The sequence below is a fragment of the Pelodiscus sinensis genome, chromosome 7 (genome assembly GCF_052426305.1).
Source record: "Pelodiscus sinensis isolate ZL-2025 chromosome 7, ASM5242630v1, whole genome shotgun sequence".
In the NCBI taxonomy this organism is placed as follows: Eukaryota; Metazoa; Chordata; order Testudines; family Trionychidae; genus Pelodiscus; species Pelodiscus sinensis.
In genome coordinates, this window is record NC_143058.1 from 2,439,558 (window position 1) to 2,454,794 (window position 15,237).

Below are 15,237 nucleotides of genomic sequence, written 5' to 3' on the forward strand. Positions count from 1 at the left end.
TGCCAAGGGCGGGCGAGCTCTTGGGAGACCTACCCAAAATCACACAGTTTGATGAGACCCCCTTTGCCCAGCAGGATGTTCTGGGGCTTCATGTCGCGGTGCAGGATCCGGTGGGAGTGCAGGTAATAGAGGGCAGAGACCAGCTGGGAGGCGATGTCCTGAACCTGAGAGACAGGGCAACTCTGACGCCTGCAGCGGCCGAGTCTGTGTCCTGACCACAGCCCTGCCAGTGCCCCTCACTGCCCACCCGCAGCCCCTGCCAGTGCCCCTCACTGCCCACCCGCAGCCCCTGCCAGCCCGGCCCTGGGCTCCCCGAGCCCTTCCGGTGCCCCTCACTCCCCACCCGCAGCCCCTGCCAGCCCGGCCCTGGGCTCCCCGAGCCCTTCCGGTGCCCCTCACTGCCCACCCGCAGCCCCTGCCAGCCCAGCCCTGGGCTCCCCGAGCCCCTCCGGTGCCCCTCACTCCCCACCCGCAGCCCCTGCCAGCCCGGCCCTGGGCTCCCCGAGCCCTTCCGGTGCCCCTCACTCCCCACCCGCAGCCCCTGCCAGCCCGGCCCTGGGCTCCCCGAGCCCTTCCGGTGCCCCTCACTCCCCACCCGCAGCCCCTGCCAGCCCCGCCCTGGGCTCCCCGAGCCCTTCCGGTGCCCCTCACTCCCCACCCGCAGCCCCTGCCAGCCCGGCCCTGGGCTCCCCGAGCCCTTCCGGTGCCCCTCACTCCCCACCCGCAGCCCCTGCCAGCCCCACCCTGGGCTCCCCGAGCCCTTCCGGTGCCCCTCACTCCCCACCCGCAGCCCCTGCCAGCCCGGCCCTGGGCTCCCCGAGCCCTTCCGGTGCCCCTCACTTCCCACCCGCAGCCCCTGCCAGCCCGGCCCTGGGCTCCCCGAGCCCTTCCGGTGCCCCTCACTTCCCACCCGCAGCCCCTGCCAGCCCGGCCCTGGGCTCCCCGAGCCCTTCCGGTGCCCCTCACTTCCCACCCGCAGCCCCTGCCAGCCCGGCCCTGGGCTCCCCGAGCCCTTCCGGTGCCCCTCACTTCCCACCCGCAGCCCCTGCCAGCCCGGCCCTGGGCTCCCCGAGCCCTTCCGGTGCCCCTCACTCCCCACCCGCAGCCCCTGCCAGCCCGGCCCTGGGCTCCCCTCTACAGACAGCTTGGCAGGCATCCTTGATCCCAACTCATCCCTATTCCAGTCCTGGGCACAGGTGGGCAGTGGGCAGCCTGAGGCCATATCTGACCCCAGCTCACAGAGGTGAAAGGTGAGTTCTCTCTCTCGTTCGGCCAATCAGACCTTTCTGCCCCTGAGTCTGGGCTCCAATTCACCCCTCTTCGATGGATCAGCCCAAGACTAGAGACTCGGCCATGTCCTAGCCAGCTGGCCTGGAGAAGCAACATCACCACTTCCTGCAGGGTCCTCCCGCCACAGCCTGACGTGACTCCGACTGGCCCTGATGTGTCGGCCTCCCAGGGCTACCTGGTCCTCTGGCAGGTTTCCATCATCCTCCAGGATCTGGAAGAGCTCCCCCTCCGCGTAGTCTGTCACCACCACCACCTGGAAGGGAGTCAGAGTGTCAAGAAGGGATCATGGGCCCTGAGAGAGCAGGAGTGAGCCCGGCTGTGTCCTGGGGAGCCAGGGGGAGGGGATCAACAGCTGGAGCATCGGTGAGGTAATCAAAGCGTGCCAGGAAACAACCCTGATTCCAGCCACGCCTGGCCAGGTCCCGAGACCCAGCCTTGGGCCTTCCTCAGGCAGCTCCCAGTGGGGCCTGAGGGACGCAGAGAGATTTAGCCCAAAGGGTGTAGAAACGGCCAGCGGGGCCCGGGGGGCGGACGGGATCACTGGGGACACAGTGAGCGCTAAGCAGGCTGGCTGTCGGACTCCCCCGGGTATGGGAAAGCAAGGCACTCGCCCAGCTTCTGGCGGGGGAGAGAATCATGCAACAGCTCCTGCTTGCTCCTCCCGGGCAGGGACTTCCCCTCGCCACGGGAAGGGAGAGGACACCCCTAGCTTCTGCCAGCAATGGCTATCCCGGAGAACCTGTGCAGCTGCCAGTGCATGCACCTCCCCCCTAGATGGTGCCACACAGGCCCCCTCCTACCTCCTTGTCTGTCTCGAAGCTGTCCAGCATCTGGACGATGTTGGGATGGTGCAGCCCCCTCATGATCTCAATTTCCCGCTGCAGGTTCTTCAGCTCCTTCTCCGATCGCCCGACTTTGGGGATGAACTTCAGCGCCACCACCTGCGGAAGCAGGCAAAGCCGTGAGCCGTAAGCCCCCGCCCAGGCCAGGACAACTAGTGACTGCTAGGGGAGAAGGCCAAGGCTCCCCTAGCCACTGCACGTGAACATAGCAGTCTGCATGGATTATGGGGGGCCCGGGTTTGCTGAGTTTCCCTGTTGGTAACGTTTAGAATATTGAACTGATTTTCTTCACACATGGCTAACTGGCGGCTCAGTGAGCTCCACCAAACAAGCGACAGCTGGAAACCTTCATTGTAAAGGTGCGACAATTCGATGCTAGAAGACTCTGTAAAGTGTGAATGTCACTGGTTGGGCCCACAGGCAGACTGCATCTTTCTCTGAGGTTCTGACTTTTTAAAGTAGCCACTGGTTTCTGGGGCAGACTCTTACACACACTGACTGCAAATCAGGTACCCAGTTGTCTAAATGTCACTAACTGCATCTGCAACGAATTGCAGGCAGAACAGTGTTGTGAACAACTGTGCCTGTAGAAATGGAGTCTAGGGGTGTGTCTAGACTACAGGGTTTGGTCGACAAAAGTGACCTTTTGTCGACAAAACTAGACCTGCACCTACACTACCGCCGAGTTCTGTCGACAGAACTCAGCAGTGTTGTCGATGGCGGTAAACCTCGTTCTACGAGGAATAACACCTTTTGTCGGCAGAGTTCTGTGGACAGAAGGCGCTATTGCATCTGCACTGTCCTTTGCGTCTACACTCATGTCGACAAAGCGGCTTGCTTTGGCGACAGAACTGGATCTAGTCTAGACGCTCTTTGTCAACAGCTTTGTCGACAGTATCTGTCGACCAAGCCTCTGTTGACAAAAGCCTGTAGTCTAGATGTACCCTAGGTGAAAGGCCTTTCTAAAATAGGCATGGGATTGTTCCAGAAAGCATGTGAAAACAGGCGGTTTAGAATGGGAACTGTCATGCAATCTTAAACAGTGAACAACTACCAGATAAACTATCTGTTGCAGATGACTGTTGTGCATCACACTTGACTGTTACAATCACAGAATCCCGAGCTCCATATCAAGGAGTCTCTAGCCCTGTGTTGTGTTTCCCCCACATCTCACGCTGGTGCTTTTTCCCTTCCCACCTCCTCCTCAGAGTGCCCCATCCTGGATCTCTCCTCACCTGGGCACTATATTTTCGGCGCCCCTTGTACACCCTCCCAAAGGAGCCCTCTCCAATCATCTCCAACACGTGGTATTTCTCCATGGTGGGTGTGCCAGCCTGACAGTGCAAAGTGGTGCATTAGAGGGTGTTCAATACATCTTCCACCTCCTGGCTTCACCTTCCCTCTCAGGCCTAGGCCAGCTGAAAGGAAGCATGGGGTAATGGTTAGGGCACTAGCAAGGAGTCGGGAGACCTGGGTTCAAGTCCGTGTTCTACCATAAACTCCCTGGGTGACCTCCGCAAGTTCCTGAGACCCAGCCCCTCAAAGGTGCTGTCTCAATGGGACCCGGGTGCCTAAATACCTTGGACAGCCCCACTCCAGGCTTCAGCCCTGCAGCAATGGAAATGACAGTACCTGCCCCTGGCAGGGCGAGGGGAATAAACAAGACTAAACAAGACACGTGCTCGCAGGCTGGGTGTTTCCCATTGGCCCTCTCTCTGCATACCTCCAACGTGCCAGCATCCCCCCCCCCACACTCCTCCAACGTGCCAGCGTCCCCCCCGCACGCCTCCAACGTGCCAGCCTCCCCCCCACGCACTCCTCCAACATGCCAGCAGCCCCCCCGCACACCTCCAACGTGCCAGCGTCCCCCCCGCACGCCTCCAACGTGCCAGCAGCCCCCCCGCACGCCTCCAACGCGCCAGCGTCCCCCCCACACTCCTCCAACGCGCCAGCGTCCCCCCCGCACTCCTCCAACGTGCCAGCCCCCCCCCTGCACTCCCCCAACGCGCCAGCCCCCCCCGCACTCCCCCAACGCGCCAGCCCCCCCCGCACTCCCCCAACGCGCCCCCCCCCCCGCACTCCTCCAACGCGCCAGCCCCCCCCGCACTCCCCCAACGCGCCAGCCCCCCCCCGCACGCCTCCAACGCGCCAGCCCCCCCCCCGCACTCCCCCAACGCGCCAGCCCCCCTGCACTCCCCCAATGCGCCCCCCCCCCGCACTCCCCCAACGCGCCAGCCCCCCCCGCACTCCCCCAACGCGCCAGTGCCCCCCCCCGCACTCCCCCAACGCGCCAGCCCCCCCCGCACCGCAGCCCCCCCCCGCACTCCCCCAACGCGCCAGCCCCCCCCGCACTCCCCCAACGCGCCAGCCCCCCCCCGCACTCCCCCAACGCGCCAGCCCCCCCCGCACTCCTCCAACGCGCCAGCCCCCCCCGCACTCCCCCAACGCGCCAGCCCCCCCCGCACTCCCCCAACGCGCCAGCCCCCCCCGCACTCCCCCAACGCGCCAGCCCCCCCCCGCACTCCCCCAACGCGCCAGCCCCCCCCGCACTCCCCCAACGCGCCAGCCCCCCCCCGCACTCCCCCAACGCGCCAGCTCCCCCCCGCACTCCCCCAACGCGCCAGCCCCCCCCGCACTCCCCCAACGCGCCAGCCCCCCCCGCACTCCCCCAACGCGCCAGCCCCCCCCGCACTCCCCCAACGCGCCAGCCCCCCCCCCGCACTCCCCCAACGCGCCAGCCCCCCCCGCACTCCCCCAACGCGCCAGTCCCCCCCCCGCACTCCCCCAACGCGCCAGCCCCCCCCGCACTCCTCCAACGCGCCAGCCCCCCCCGCACTCCCCCAACGCGCCAGCCCCCCCCGCACTCCCCCAACGCGCCAGCCCCCCCCCGCACTCCCCCAACGCGCCAGCCCCCCCCGCACTCCCCCAACGCGCCAGCCCCCCCCGCACTCCCCCAACGCGCCAGCCCCCCCCGCACTCCCCCAACGCGCCAGCCCCCCCGCACTCCCCCAACGCGCCAGCCCCCCCCCCGCACTCCCCCAACGCGCCAGCCCCCCCGCACTCCCCCAACGCGCCAGCCCCCCCGCACTCCCCCAACGCGCCAGCCCCCCCCGCACTCCCCCAACGCGCCAGCCCCCCCCGCACTCCCCCAACGCGCCAGCCCCCCCCCCGCACTCCCCCAACGCGCCAGCCCCCCCGCACTCCCCCAACGCGCCAGCCCCCCCCGCACTCCCCCAACGCGCCAGCCCCCCCCGCACTCCCCCAACGCGCCAGTGTCCCCCCCGCACTCCCCCATCGCGCCAGCCCCCCCCGCGCCAGCGCCCCCCCCCCCGCACTCCCCCAACGCGCCAGCCCCCCCCGCACTCCCCCAACGCGCCAGCCCCCCCCGCACTCCCCCAACGCGCCAGCCCCCCCCGCACTCCCCCAACGCGCCAGCCCCCCCCGCACTCCCCCAACGCGCCAGCCCCCCCCGCACTCCCCCAACGCGCCAGCCCCCCCCGCACTCCCCCAACGCGCCAGCCCCCCCCCCCGCCTCGCGCTCCTATCCTGACCCCCCCCTTTGGCCTTCGCGCTCGCGGCCCCGGGGGGGGGGGGGCTCAGGGGGCGCTGCCGGGTCGGGGGCAGGGGCCAGCAGGGCGGGGGGGCCCTGCCCCGAGGTCCCGCCCGTGGCCCCCCAGGTGCCTCGCAGGCCCGGCCTCCCTCACCCCGCGGCGCGGCCTGTCCCGGCGCTCGGCCCGGGGGCGGGGGCGCCGCGCTCGGAAGGGGCGGGTGACGTTTGCTCAGCCCCCCCCCCGAGGACCCCGCCGCGTCCGCGTTGCTTAGCAACCGCCCGCCGGGGGGCTCGTCTTCCGCCGGGGCCTCGCGCACTTCCGCTTCCGGGGCAGGCGGGCAGGATGGCGGCGGCCGGCCAGGGAGAGGGGGAGCTGGCGGCGGACTGGTAACTATGGCGATGGGCGCGGGCCGGGCCGCTCCCCGGAGCCCCCCCCGCGGGGTGCTGGGCGCGGGGCCCCAGGGCCGACTGGCCGGGTCCGAAGGGAGCAGCCGCCTCTTGGCCCTTCAAGCCAAGGCCCAAGGGGGGCGGCCCCGAGCGCCCCCCCCCCCCGCCCTGGCCCAGAGGCCGAGCGCCCGGGGCCGCCCCCGCTTCCCACGAGCTCTTCGTTGAAGGGGGGACGGGCCCGGCGAGGGAAGGGACCTGCCAGTGGCCGAACCGGGAACAGGCCGCGGGGCTCCCGGCTCCTCCTGCTCTTCCCACTAGACCCTGCTGCCCCCTGCCCAGCCAGGGCCGCTCTAGGGTAGAGATCCGCGGTGCCTCTTCTGTCCGTAGCTGGGAGTGGAGCAGAGTCTTTTGCCGCACAAGGCGCTAGGCAGACTAGTGGGCTGCTCGGGGAGGGGGAGGAGGCGGGAGAGCAGCTGTGTGACGTCCCTTCTCTTTCCTCAGGGCTCTGCCGTCCGAAGTGGAGGTTTTAGAGTCCATATACCTGGATGAGCTGCAGGTGTCTCGAGGAAAGGGCAGGTATTTGTGCTCTTACCGGGTGTCACTAATTCAGAGGGGAGGTATTTCACCCCTTTGGTGTACACGTATCTCAGCTGTGGTGCTGGGAGCCATCCTTGGAGTGTACATAGATGTTGGGGGGTATCCACTTTTGCATTCTGCACTTGGATCCAAAGCTCTGGCGAGCTGAGAATGGAGCTCAAATTGGCATGTCTGGACTGAGTGCTCACTGAGAGAGTCTTGCTGTCCTTTGCCCTACAGCGGAGCACCAGCATGCTCAGCTCTCGGGCTGGTACCTGAGTTCTTGCTGATCTCTGCCCTCCATCCTGCCAGATCCTTTTCCTCTAAGCTGTCAGTGCACCGTAGCCTCTACTGGGGCAGGACAGGCACACTCAGTCTAGGGGTCTTCTCTCTGCTTCACTCCTTGCACCTCAGCCCCTTTTTAGCGCCATGGAGCTTGCATGGAAGGTTTGTGCAGCTGTGACAATACGCGTCCATGTCGCCCTCACTGCACCATCTGTACTTCGTTAATACTCCACATGTGGTAGCTGGATGCTTCACCTCAGCCTCCCTGCCCTTGCAGGTCAGCACCCTGGGAAATCTGCATTACCCTGCACCCTGCAACAGCGGAGGATCAGGACTCTCAGTATGTCTGCTTCACACTTGTGCTGTCCATGTCCCCACAGGTAAGGTCATAGTACCTGACCCCCAGGAGGGCAGCCAAGCTTTGCAGGAAGAGACTGGTCAGGACTTTGAGTCCCATTCATCCCTGGATTTGTTTTTCTAGTATCCAAATGAAGTGCCGAAAATCTCCATCCGGAATCCTCGGGGGCTGTCTGATGAGCAGATCCAGAAGTGAGTGAGAAGGGTTTTCTCCTACCCTCCAGACACAGGAGGGGGAAAAAACATCCTGTATTCCAGCTGGGGGTGGGAAACATGAATCCCCCATTCGCCCTCAGTTACATGGAATTGCTCTGTCATCCAGAGCTGCATCGGCCTGGACGGAAAATAAATCAAGGCCATTGAACCATGCTGCTTCAGTGCACAGCCAGCCACTAGATGCCTGAGGTTGGGAAGAAAATTCTCCCTGGACAGGTTATTCCATCATTGCCACTAGGGGAATCTCTTGCACCTTCTTCTGAAGCAACTGCTCCCTCCCCCAGTCGGGCAGCTCCTGTGTCCTTCTTCCCAAGTCCCAGAGAATTGTGGGCGGTGTGATGAGATCTGGACAGACTTTTGCAGTCCTGCTGTTTGGCCTGGCTTCAGTTTGTCACCAGCGACAGAGTGGTTGGAACTGAAGGGCTGGCGGGGTTGGTGCATGACAAGCAGGCTGTACTGAGTAGAGAATCTTAGAGAAGGGCTTTTGTGCACCAAAGACTCGAGGGCATGAGCCAGATGTCTAGTGCTCAAACCTGTTACAGTGGGACTCCTCTTCCACCCCCCTGCCAGGTGGACGGGTACATGGGAGGCTGACGGGTCTGCATATGTTAACCACATCTGAGCACAACGATTTCCATACCCAGCTTGGCGCGCTATTGACCAATCCAGTGCCTTCCTCACCCACTGTATTGAAGCTGCTGGTCCCAGCTTAGTACTGCAGCTCTAGAGGGGTTAGGATGTTCTCTCCGCAGCCACGACTTTCTGCCTCTTCATTCTAGGATTTCTCAGACGCTGGGACAAGTTGCAGAGGCTGGGGTGGGGACAGCGGTGCTGTATGAACTGATTGAGGTGAGAGGAGGGGACGCCTGGGGTGGGGCGGGCCTGGTGCTAGATCGGGGTAGAGAACCGTTTTTGGGTTGGAGGCTGCTGAGCCACAGAAAAATCAGTTGGGGGCCACACACAAGTAAGATGGGGGGGGGGGGAGACTCTCCACACATTCCCCTCCCCCACCAGAGCTTAGGGGGGCCCAGCCTAATAGATTTTGTGCTCCAGCTCCATTGGGGAAGGGGCTGGAGTGCCAGCATGGGCTTCCCAATGCTGGATCTCGGGGGCCAGATCCAAGCAAGCTGGGGGCCACAGCCGGCCCCTGAGCCTTAAGTTCCCCACCCTGTGGTGATACACACTGATATTGACACATGCTCTCCTGGTCTGTGTGTGGGTTGGCCAGGCCAGAGTCTAGGCCCGCCTGGGGCTTTGGGTGAGTGGGGTGTTCATTCTCCCTCTTTCTCCAGAAAGGGAAGGAAATTCTCACTGACAACAACATTCCTCATGGCCAGTGCGTGATCTGTCTCTACGGCTTCCAGGTAGGAACCCTGGGATTAGTGCGTGGCCCTGCTGCCGACTCAGGAGAGGAATGGGGTGCATTGGTGGAGGGACTGGCAGCCTTAGCCCAGAGCTTGTGGGGATGGAGGGGAGAGGGGCGCTGGGAGCAGGTGCATCTGAATCGGAGCTAGCTGAGGGGGAGCGTCCCGGGGGCGCACGCGGGGCTTCTTCCAAACGGCCCCTCTCGTCGTGTAGGAGAGAGAAGCTTTCACAAAGACGCCGTGCTACCACTACTTCCACTCTCACTGCCTGGCTCGCTACGCCCAGCACATGGAGCAGCAAATCCACCTGCAGCGGGAAGAGAGAGAGCAGCACCTGGCGCCTCCCTCCAAGCAGGTAAAAGGGCCTGGGCCCTGCCCCGTGTCACACAGAGGAGGCCTCACCCGGCCAGGCCAGGCATATGGCCCACACTGAGCTTCACGCAGCCAGACCTGAGAGCTCGCGCCTCGAGCTGCAGCGTGGGTTCCCGACTCCAGCCCTCGGCAATCACAAGTCAGGCCCTCAGCGGTCACGAGCTTGAAAGCAGAAGCAACTTGGGCCAGACTCCCAAAGACCCAGTCCAGCTGCGGCTGGGCCACGTGTCCCTGCAGGCACGAGGACCAGACACGGAAGTAAAGCAAGGCAGGAGTCCCATGCTCCCCCAGCTCCAGGGGCTGGGCAGTCGGTGGGACCCTTCGGTTTGGCCTCAGTGGTGCGCCCAGCTGGCACGCTGGCCTCAGAGCGCTCGGCCAGTCCTTGCGAAGTCAGAAATAAATCATGCCCGGGCCCCTTGCTCTGATGCCTCAGCCAGCACCCGCTGCCCAGCAGTGTGTGAGGGGAGGGACAGGCCCTCAGTGAAGGCGACCTCAGCCATGCAAAGCCTTATTGATCATAACCAGCGCCTATGCAGGTATTGATCGGCCATTAGATAGCAACTCCCTGCATGCCCCAGTGGCATAAATTGATCGAAGTAGCCCCCGGAGCAGAGGTCGCCACGGTGAGCCAGGCTATCGCGGTGCTGCTGGAGCCGAGCCGAGCGGGAAAGCGCAGCGTAGGCAGAGGCAGCCGGGTGCACCCACTGCTAGAGCTGTGCGCAGGACGCCTGGGACTCAAGCCTGGCGCTCACTTCCTAGAGGGGGAGGAGGGGGAGTTGATGCGATGGGGCTGCGTGCCAGCTCTCTTCTCCCCGCAGGGAGCCGGCGTGCAGTGCCCCGTCTGCAGGGAACCGCTGGTCTATGACCTCTCCGCTCTGCAGGCAGCCCCGCCCCCACAGCACCCCCTGGTAAGGAGCCCCCGCAGACGGGTAACAGGCCTGTGTCAAGCTGATGTGGGTGGGAAGGAGGGAGCTTTTGCGGGTGCCTGAGGCATGTGTCTGATGGGTACGAACGCCCCGGGGAGAGGCTGGGGCGCTGCCCCACAGAGCTTCCAGCCCCCGTGACTGAGGGGTGATGGGGCAGAGCGAAGCCAAGGAAACATGGCTCCATCTCAGCACTGACTAGAGCCTTGCAAGGTGCCGTCGCTGCAGTCAGGCCAGGCCCAACAGGCCGACGCACAGACCTGCCCTGGGACAGACGGGCCCAGGCCGGTCCCTGCTCTGATTTCCAGGTGCACGGAGGAAAGCTGCCCTGTCCCTTCAGCGAGTCCTAGTGCTTGCTGGTTCATGGAGACTGCTGGCTCTCCAGCCCCCTCGCAGGGACGCAGGCCGGACCAGACCCTGAGTCAGAGTCCTAGGGCTGGAAGAGACCGCAGGAGTCCAGTCCAGCCCCCTGCCCAAGGCAGGACCAATCCCTGGTTCGGCTGCTGTCTCTGCTGCAGCTGCCCCGAGTCCGACCCTCCCGCAGGGGAGCCCAGCACCAGTCGCTGCAAGGGAGCACGGTGGGGCGCTACCAGGGTTCCCTCTCGTTTGCTGTCTCCGCGTTAGGGATGCAGGCGACTCGCTGACAAGCAAATACTTCTTGGGTTGTCAAGTAGGAACTCGCCTCGTCGCTTCCCACCCCCCTTGCCATCTCTGTCAGAGAGGCAGCAAGGGGGGAGCAGGAGCTGGTGCTGGGGGGAGCTGGCTTAAAAGCGAGGGGGGTGCTTCTCTTCCCGGGTGCTATCAGGAGCCGCCTGCGCCAGAAGGGGCTGGCCCAGAGCACAGGGGCTCTAGGGGTCCCAGGCTCAGGGGGCCTGGCCTGCAGCCCCAGTGCCCCTTTCTTCCTCCAGCCCTGCTGCGGGGGCCAGAGGGTGCGCCTCCCCCCGGCCGTGGCAGCTCCGTGCGGGGCTCGCTAGGCAGCGCTGCAGCTCAGAAGGAAGCTGGGTGGCTTGTGCCGGAGGGAGGCCTGGCGCTGCGCTGGCTCGGCCCCAGGTCTAGCTGGCTGCAGGCGTTTGGGGCGGGCGGGGGGCAGCCGCTCTGTGCCAGGCTGGATATGGCCGGAGCAGGCCCCTCACACCCCTGCTCTTCCCCAGGAGCCGTACAAGCCCGATGCCAAGACGCTGCAGGCCCGGGAGGAGCTGCGCAGAATCTACCGAAGGCAGCAGGAGAAAGGGGGCATCATTGACCCGGAGGCAGAAAGAAACCGTTACTTCATCAGCCTGCAGGCGGTACGCTGCTCCCGGGCCGGGCGGGGGCGCTGCGCTGCAGGCTGGTGCGGGGAGGGGGCGCCGGGCTCTGCCGGCCCATGGGGAGCTGCCTTCTGGAGCTCCGGCAGGTCCCTTGCCCGCTGCCACACGACGTTCCTACCTGCCGGGAGGGGCAGGGTACAGGTCCCAGACTGTTTGGGGTGGGGGTCGCCCCCCCGAATGGAGCGCTCCGCCCCAGGGTGGGCGTGGGAGCCGGGCGTGGCCAAGCCGTCCGCGGGGCCCTGTCCTGCAGACAGTCGGGAGTCGGGTCACGCCGCAGGCCAGCCCTTTCCTCACCATTGGCTCCTTTCTCAGCCTCCGGCAGCTGCTGATCTCGGCCACGGAGCTGCCTCCGAGCTGTCGCCGCCTGAAAACGCTGAGGCTGCTAGTGAGCAGCTCTGCCAAGCTCCGGGTGTTCTGGAGCCTGCCGGGCCCCCCCGAGCTCTCCCGCTAGAGAGAGAACCAGGGCAGCTGGCGAAAGCCTCCATCCCGCTGGAGCAGCAGAGCAAGAGAGACAGGCGCCGAGTAGAGAGGCCGGAGATCAGAGGCCAGGGCAGGCAGCCGTACAGCGACGCCCAAGCAGCAGCTGCAGAAACTTACCGCCTTCTCCATGGCTCGGGGGCACCCAGCAGCTTCGCCTGGAGACCCGACGGGAGCAAGAGACCCAGTGGGAGATCCAGCTGGGAGTTCCCTAAACCGCACAGCAGAGGCAGGGGCGCTGCCTTGGCTGATGGGAAAGATGCGGGCCCTGAGGGGCTCTTGCTGGTGAAAGGGGCGAATCCTGGTGTGGGCAGACAGACACCAGAGCCAGGAGCTGAGACCCAGGGCAGGGAGAAGGAAAACCTGGCCCTAAACCATCGTGATGCCAGGGGACCCACCAGCTGGCAGGGCTATCACAGGACCTGGGACTGTGTGAGATGGGAGAAGTCCTGGGGCAGAGAGCGTGGGTCCTATCCCCGGGCACCACGGGGGCGAGGGGCATTCAGGCCCAGTGGAAGGAGAGACCCCCATGGCCAGGTGAAGGAGGATGGCTCCTAGCAGGAGCTGGGGCTGGTGTGGGTGGGGGGCAGGTTTTGCTGGGTGCACAATTAAAGAATCTGTTGGGATATCCGCTCTCCGTTTCTGGCTCCCGGAGAAGAAGGGCCAGCCTGGGTCTTGGTGTGTGGGGGCAGCTGGCTTGGGACTTGTCTTCCAGGGTTACACGCTCCCTGTATGGGAAGACAGGACCCAGGAGTAGCCAGAGGCCTCGGCTGCAGCCATCAGCAGAGGGGCTAGGCTGGGCCTCCCCCGTGCGGCAGGCTCTGCCCTGAGACAGGCTCCTCGAGCTGAAGCAGCAGCCCAGCCTCACTGCTGCCCGCCCTGCCGGCATGTGCAAGGCCACGGGCAGCAGCAGGGCTAGAGCTGAAGGGCAGGCGGGACTGTCCTGGGGAAGCCAGGCCTGGCACCGGGACAAGCTGGACTCCACCTGCCATTGCTCCGCAGTCAGGCCCCCGGGGCAGCCGCCCGCACACTGGGGCTTCCAGCCGCCTGGTGCTTTGGTGTCTTGGAGCTTTGAAAGGGCCGTTTGCTCTGTCAAGTGCCCTGTCCCTTTCTCGATGCCCCCTGCCCCCGTTCAGGGCTCAGACCCGGCTCTCCCCCCTTCGAGGAACAGCCGGGGCTGCCGGTGTCACGTGGTTAATGGCTGCTGTTCTGCTGAGCGCAGCTTTTCTCGGCACGCTCCAGTCTGTCTCCCTGGAGCCGAGCCAGCCCCCAGGCGGCGTTCTCCCCCTGCTCCTCTGTGTACAGCCCCGGAGCGGTAACCCCCAGACAGCCCCTCAGTGCTCACCGAGGGCTTTGCTCCCAGCCAGGCCAGAGCAGGCTTGTCGGGAGGGACTTTGCTTATTGAGCCGGATTCTTCCAGTCTCTTTGCAACGGTTCTCCAGCAAGGCCGAGCATTGTGTCACTGCGCCTGGGTCGGTCCTGCCCGTCCTTCCACGGGGTGCCTTCCCCTTTTGCCCTACAGCCAGTGCAGGCAGCAGACGGGGACTGGGGTAGAAGAGACAAGCCTAAGGCCTTGGAGTCGTGTCCCAGCTCCCGTTCCTTTGTCTCACTCAGCCAGGCACAGCGGGAGCTGGGGCCCAGCGCCTGTTCCCAAATGACCCCGCGTTATCTGCCCCCGCCCTGACCCATTGCCCGTGCACTGGCATTCAATGCCCTCGCTGCAGTGTGTCTGGCTCCCCCAGCGGGGTGTGCACAGAACAGTGCTCTGTTTCCTAGCAGCCGCCCCGGGACTGTTCTTTCCCCCCTCCGGGGAAGGCTGTAGTCTAGGAGGGCAGGGCGTCTGCATGGCCCGGCTCCTTCACGCCCGCTTCAGGGCTGATGTCCCTAGGAAAGGTGATTCTTCCCAGCGCTGTGCTTAGTAATGCAACAGGCAGGGAGGGCAAGAGAATGTCCCAGTTGTGGGGGGATGGGGCTTTTAGGGGGATTCTACTGGACGTGAATCTGGCACACGGGGAGCCAGGAGCTGCTGCCTCTTGCTGAGCAGCCTGGCAGGGTGAACACGGGGAGGGTTTTGCCCCGATTCCTATGCGGTGGAGGAACCACTAGGCTCCCCTGGAGCAGTGCTGCCTCGCCCTCTCGGACCCTCCTCTCCGTGGGGTCAGGCTGGAGAATTCTAACACACACTCAATTGTCAAATACCAAACTGAGTGGGAAAGTCCTGAACCCCCCCTTGCAGCAGGGACAGGGAGCGGCAGAGCTGCCCCCGGCATCCAGGTATGGGCAATACGGCCACCTCTTCCCCATGCATGTTCAAACCTTTCAGCGGGGGAGCTGTTGGTTGTTTTTTAAATTACAGACTAATAGTCCTGCAGCACCTTAGAGACCAACACCACCTGGCGCTGGGACTGTGAGCTTTTGTGGGCACAACCCGCTTCTTCGGATGAGCGGAGTTTAAGGGGCCAGGTTTTGTCTCAAGCTGGGTTTTGACATTGGCTTGTAATAAGATGGCAACTTTGAGCTCCATGAGTGAGTGCCCGGGCAGGACTGGCAGACTGAGCATCCACCAATTGGATCTATGCCATCAAGTGCCAGCCATGCCCCTCTGCCATGTCTCTTGGCCAGACTGGACGGTCTCTGACAAAGGATGAATGGACACACATCAGATATTCAAATGGCAACACACACGAACCTGTTGGGGAACAGTGTCGCCTGCCCGGGCACTCGCTCACGGATCTCAGCGTTGCAATATTATTACAAGCCAATGTCAAATCCCAGCTTGCAGGGCTTAATTTCATCGACAAGTTTGATACCTACAGTAGCGATTTAAACAAAGACCTTAACTAGATCACCTGCTACATTCCACATCCCAGCGGCTGGAGGGGGATGGCAGGAGACAAGACAATGATCAAGCGATTTCAGTCCATCCCCTCTGGGGCACCTGGTGCTGGCCACTGTCGGCAGACAGGATACTGGGCTAGATGGACCTTTGGTCTGACCCAGCACGGCCATTCTTATGGCATAAAAGGCCAAACACCAGGTACCTCAGAGTACTTGACCCCTCCCTATCAGCTTCCTTTAGCATGGACACTCGAATTGACCGTTCTTCTCCCATTTTTTCCTCCTCTCCCTCCCCATCTCCTCTCTTTCTCTAGTTATTTGGAACCTGGCCCCCTTAAACTCCGCTCATCCGAAGAAGCGGGTTGTGCCCACAAAAGCTCACAGTCCCATCGCCAGGTGTTGTTGGTCTCTAAGATGCTGCAGGACTATTGGTTGTTTAAGTCCCCCCCCCCC

At 64.2% G+C, this 15,237-nt stretch overlaps 2 protein-coding genes across 5 annotated transcripts in view; one reads left to right on the forward strand and one right to left on the reverse strand.

The window, feature by feature from the left end:
• Positions 1-5,992, reverse strand: part of STK36 (serine/threonine kinase 36) — a 25,051-nt gene extending 19,059 nt beyond the window's left edge. For 3 of the 4 annotated variants that reach the window (XM_075932967.2, XM_075932966.2, XM_075932965.2), the window contains exons 1-5: positions 5,837-5,992; positions 3,368-3,550; positions 2,091-2,231; positions 1,466-1,543; positions 34-164 (exon numbers count right to left, since the gene is read on the reverse strand). In XM_075932967.2, coding sequence (XP_075789082.2) covers positions 34-164; positions 1,466-1,543; positions 2,091-2,231; positions 3,368-3,451 — 434 coding nt within the window. In that variant the 5' untranslated portion in view covers positions 3,452-3,550; positions 5,837-5,992. Of the gene's footprint in view, positions 1-33; positions 165-1,282; positions 1,416-1,465; positions 1,544-2,090; positions 2,232-3,367; positions 3,551-5,836 lie in introns of those variants that run through there. The other variant, XM_075932968.2, reaches the window with a different exon arrangement.
• On the forward strand, positions 5,939-14,068 carry RNF25 (ring finger protein 25). Its single transcript, XM_075932975.2, has 10 exons — positions 5,939-6,069; positions 6,571-6,645; positions 7,208-7,310; positions 7,412-7,479; positions 8,283-8,352; positions 8,796-8,867; positions 9,082-9,222; positions 10,058-10,147; positions 11,314-11,448; positions 11,782-14,068. Exons 1-10 carry the CDS (start codon positions 6,026-6,028, stop codon positions 12,502-12,504), a joined length of 1,521 nt encoding a protein of 506 aa, XP_075789090.2. The 5' UTR covers positions 5,939-6,025; the 3' UTR covers positions 12,505-14,068.
• Positions 14,069-15,237: the final 1,169 nt, after the last annotated feature.

What these genes read in the sequence shown, in the direction of transcription:
- RNF25 (XM_075932975.2), top strand. Translation starts at nt 6,026, where the DNA reads ATGGCGGCGGCCGGCCAGGGAGAGGGGGAGCTGGCGGCGGACTG. An exon ending in TGCTGTATGAACTGATTGAG is followed by an intron (nt 8,353 to 8,795) that starts GTGAGAGGAGGG and finishes CTCTTTCTCCAG; the next exon opens with AAAGGGAAGGAAATTCTCAC. An exon ending in CGCCCCCACAGCACCCCCTG is followed by an intron (nt 10,148 to 11,313) that starts GTAAGGAGCCCC and finishes GCTCTTCCCCAG; the next exon opens with GAGCCGTACAAGCCCGATGC.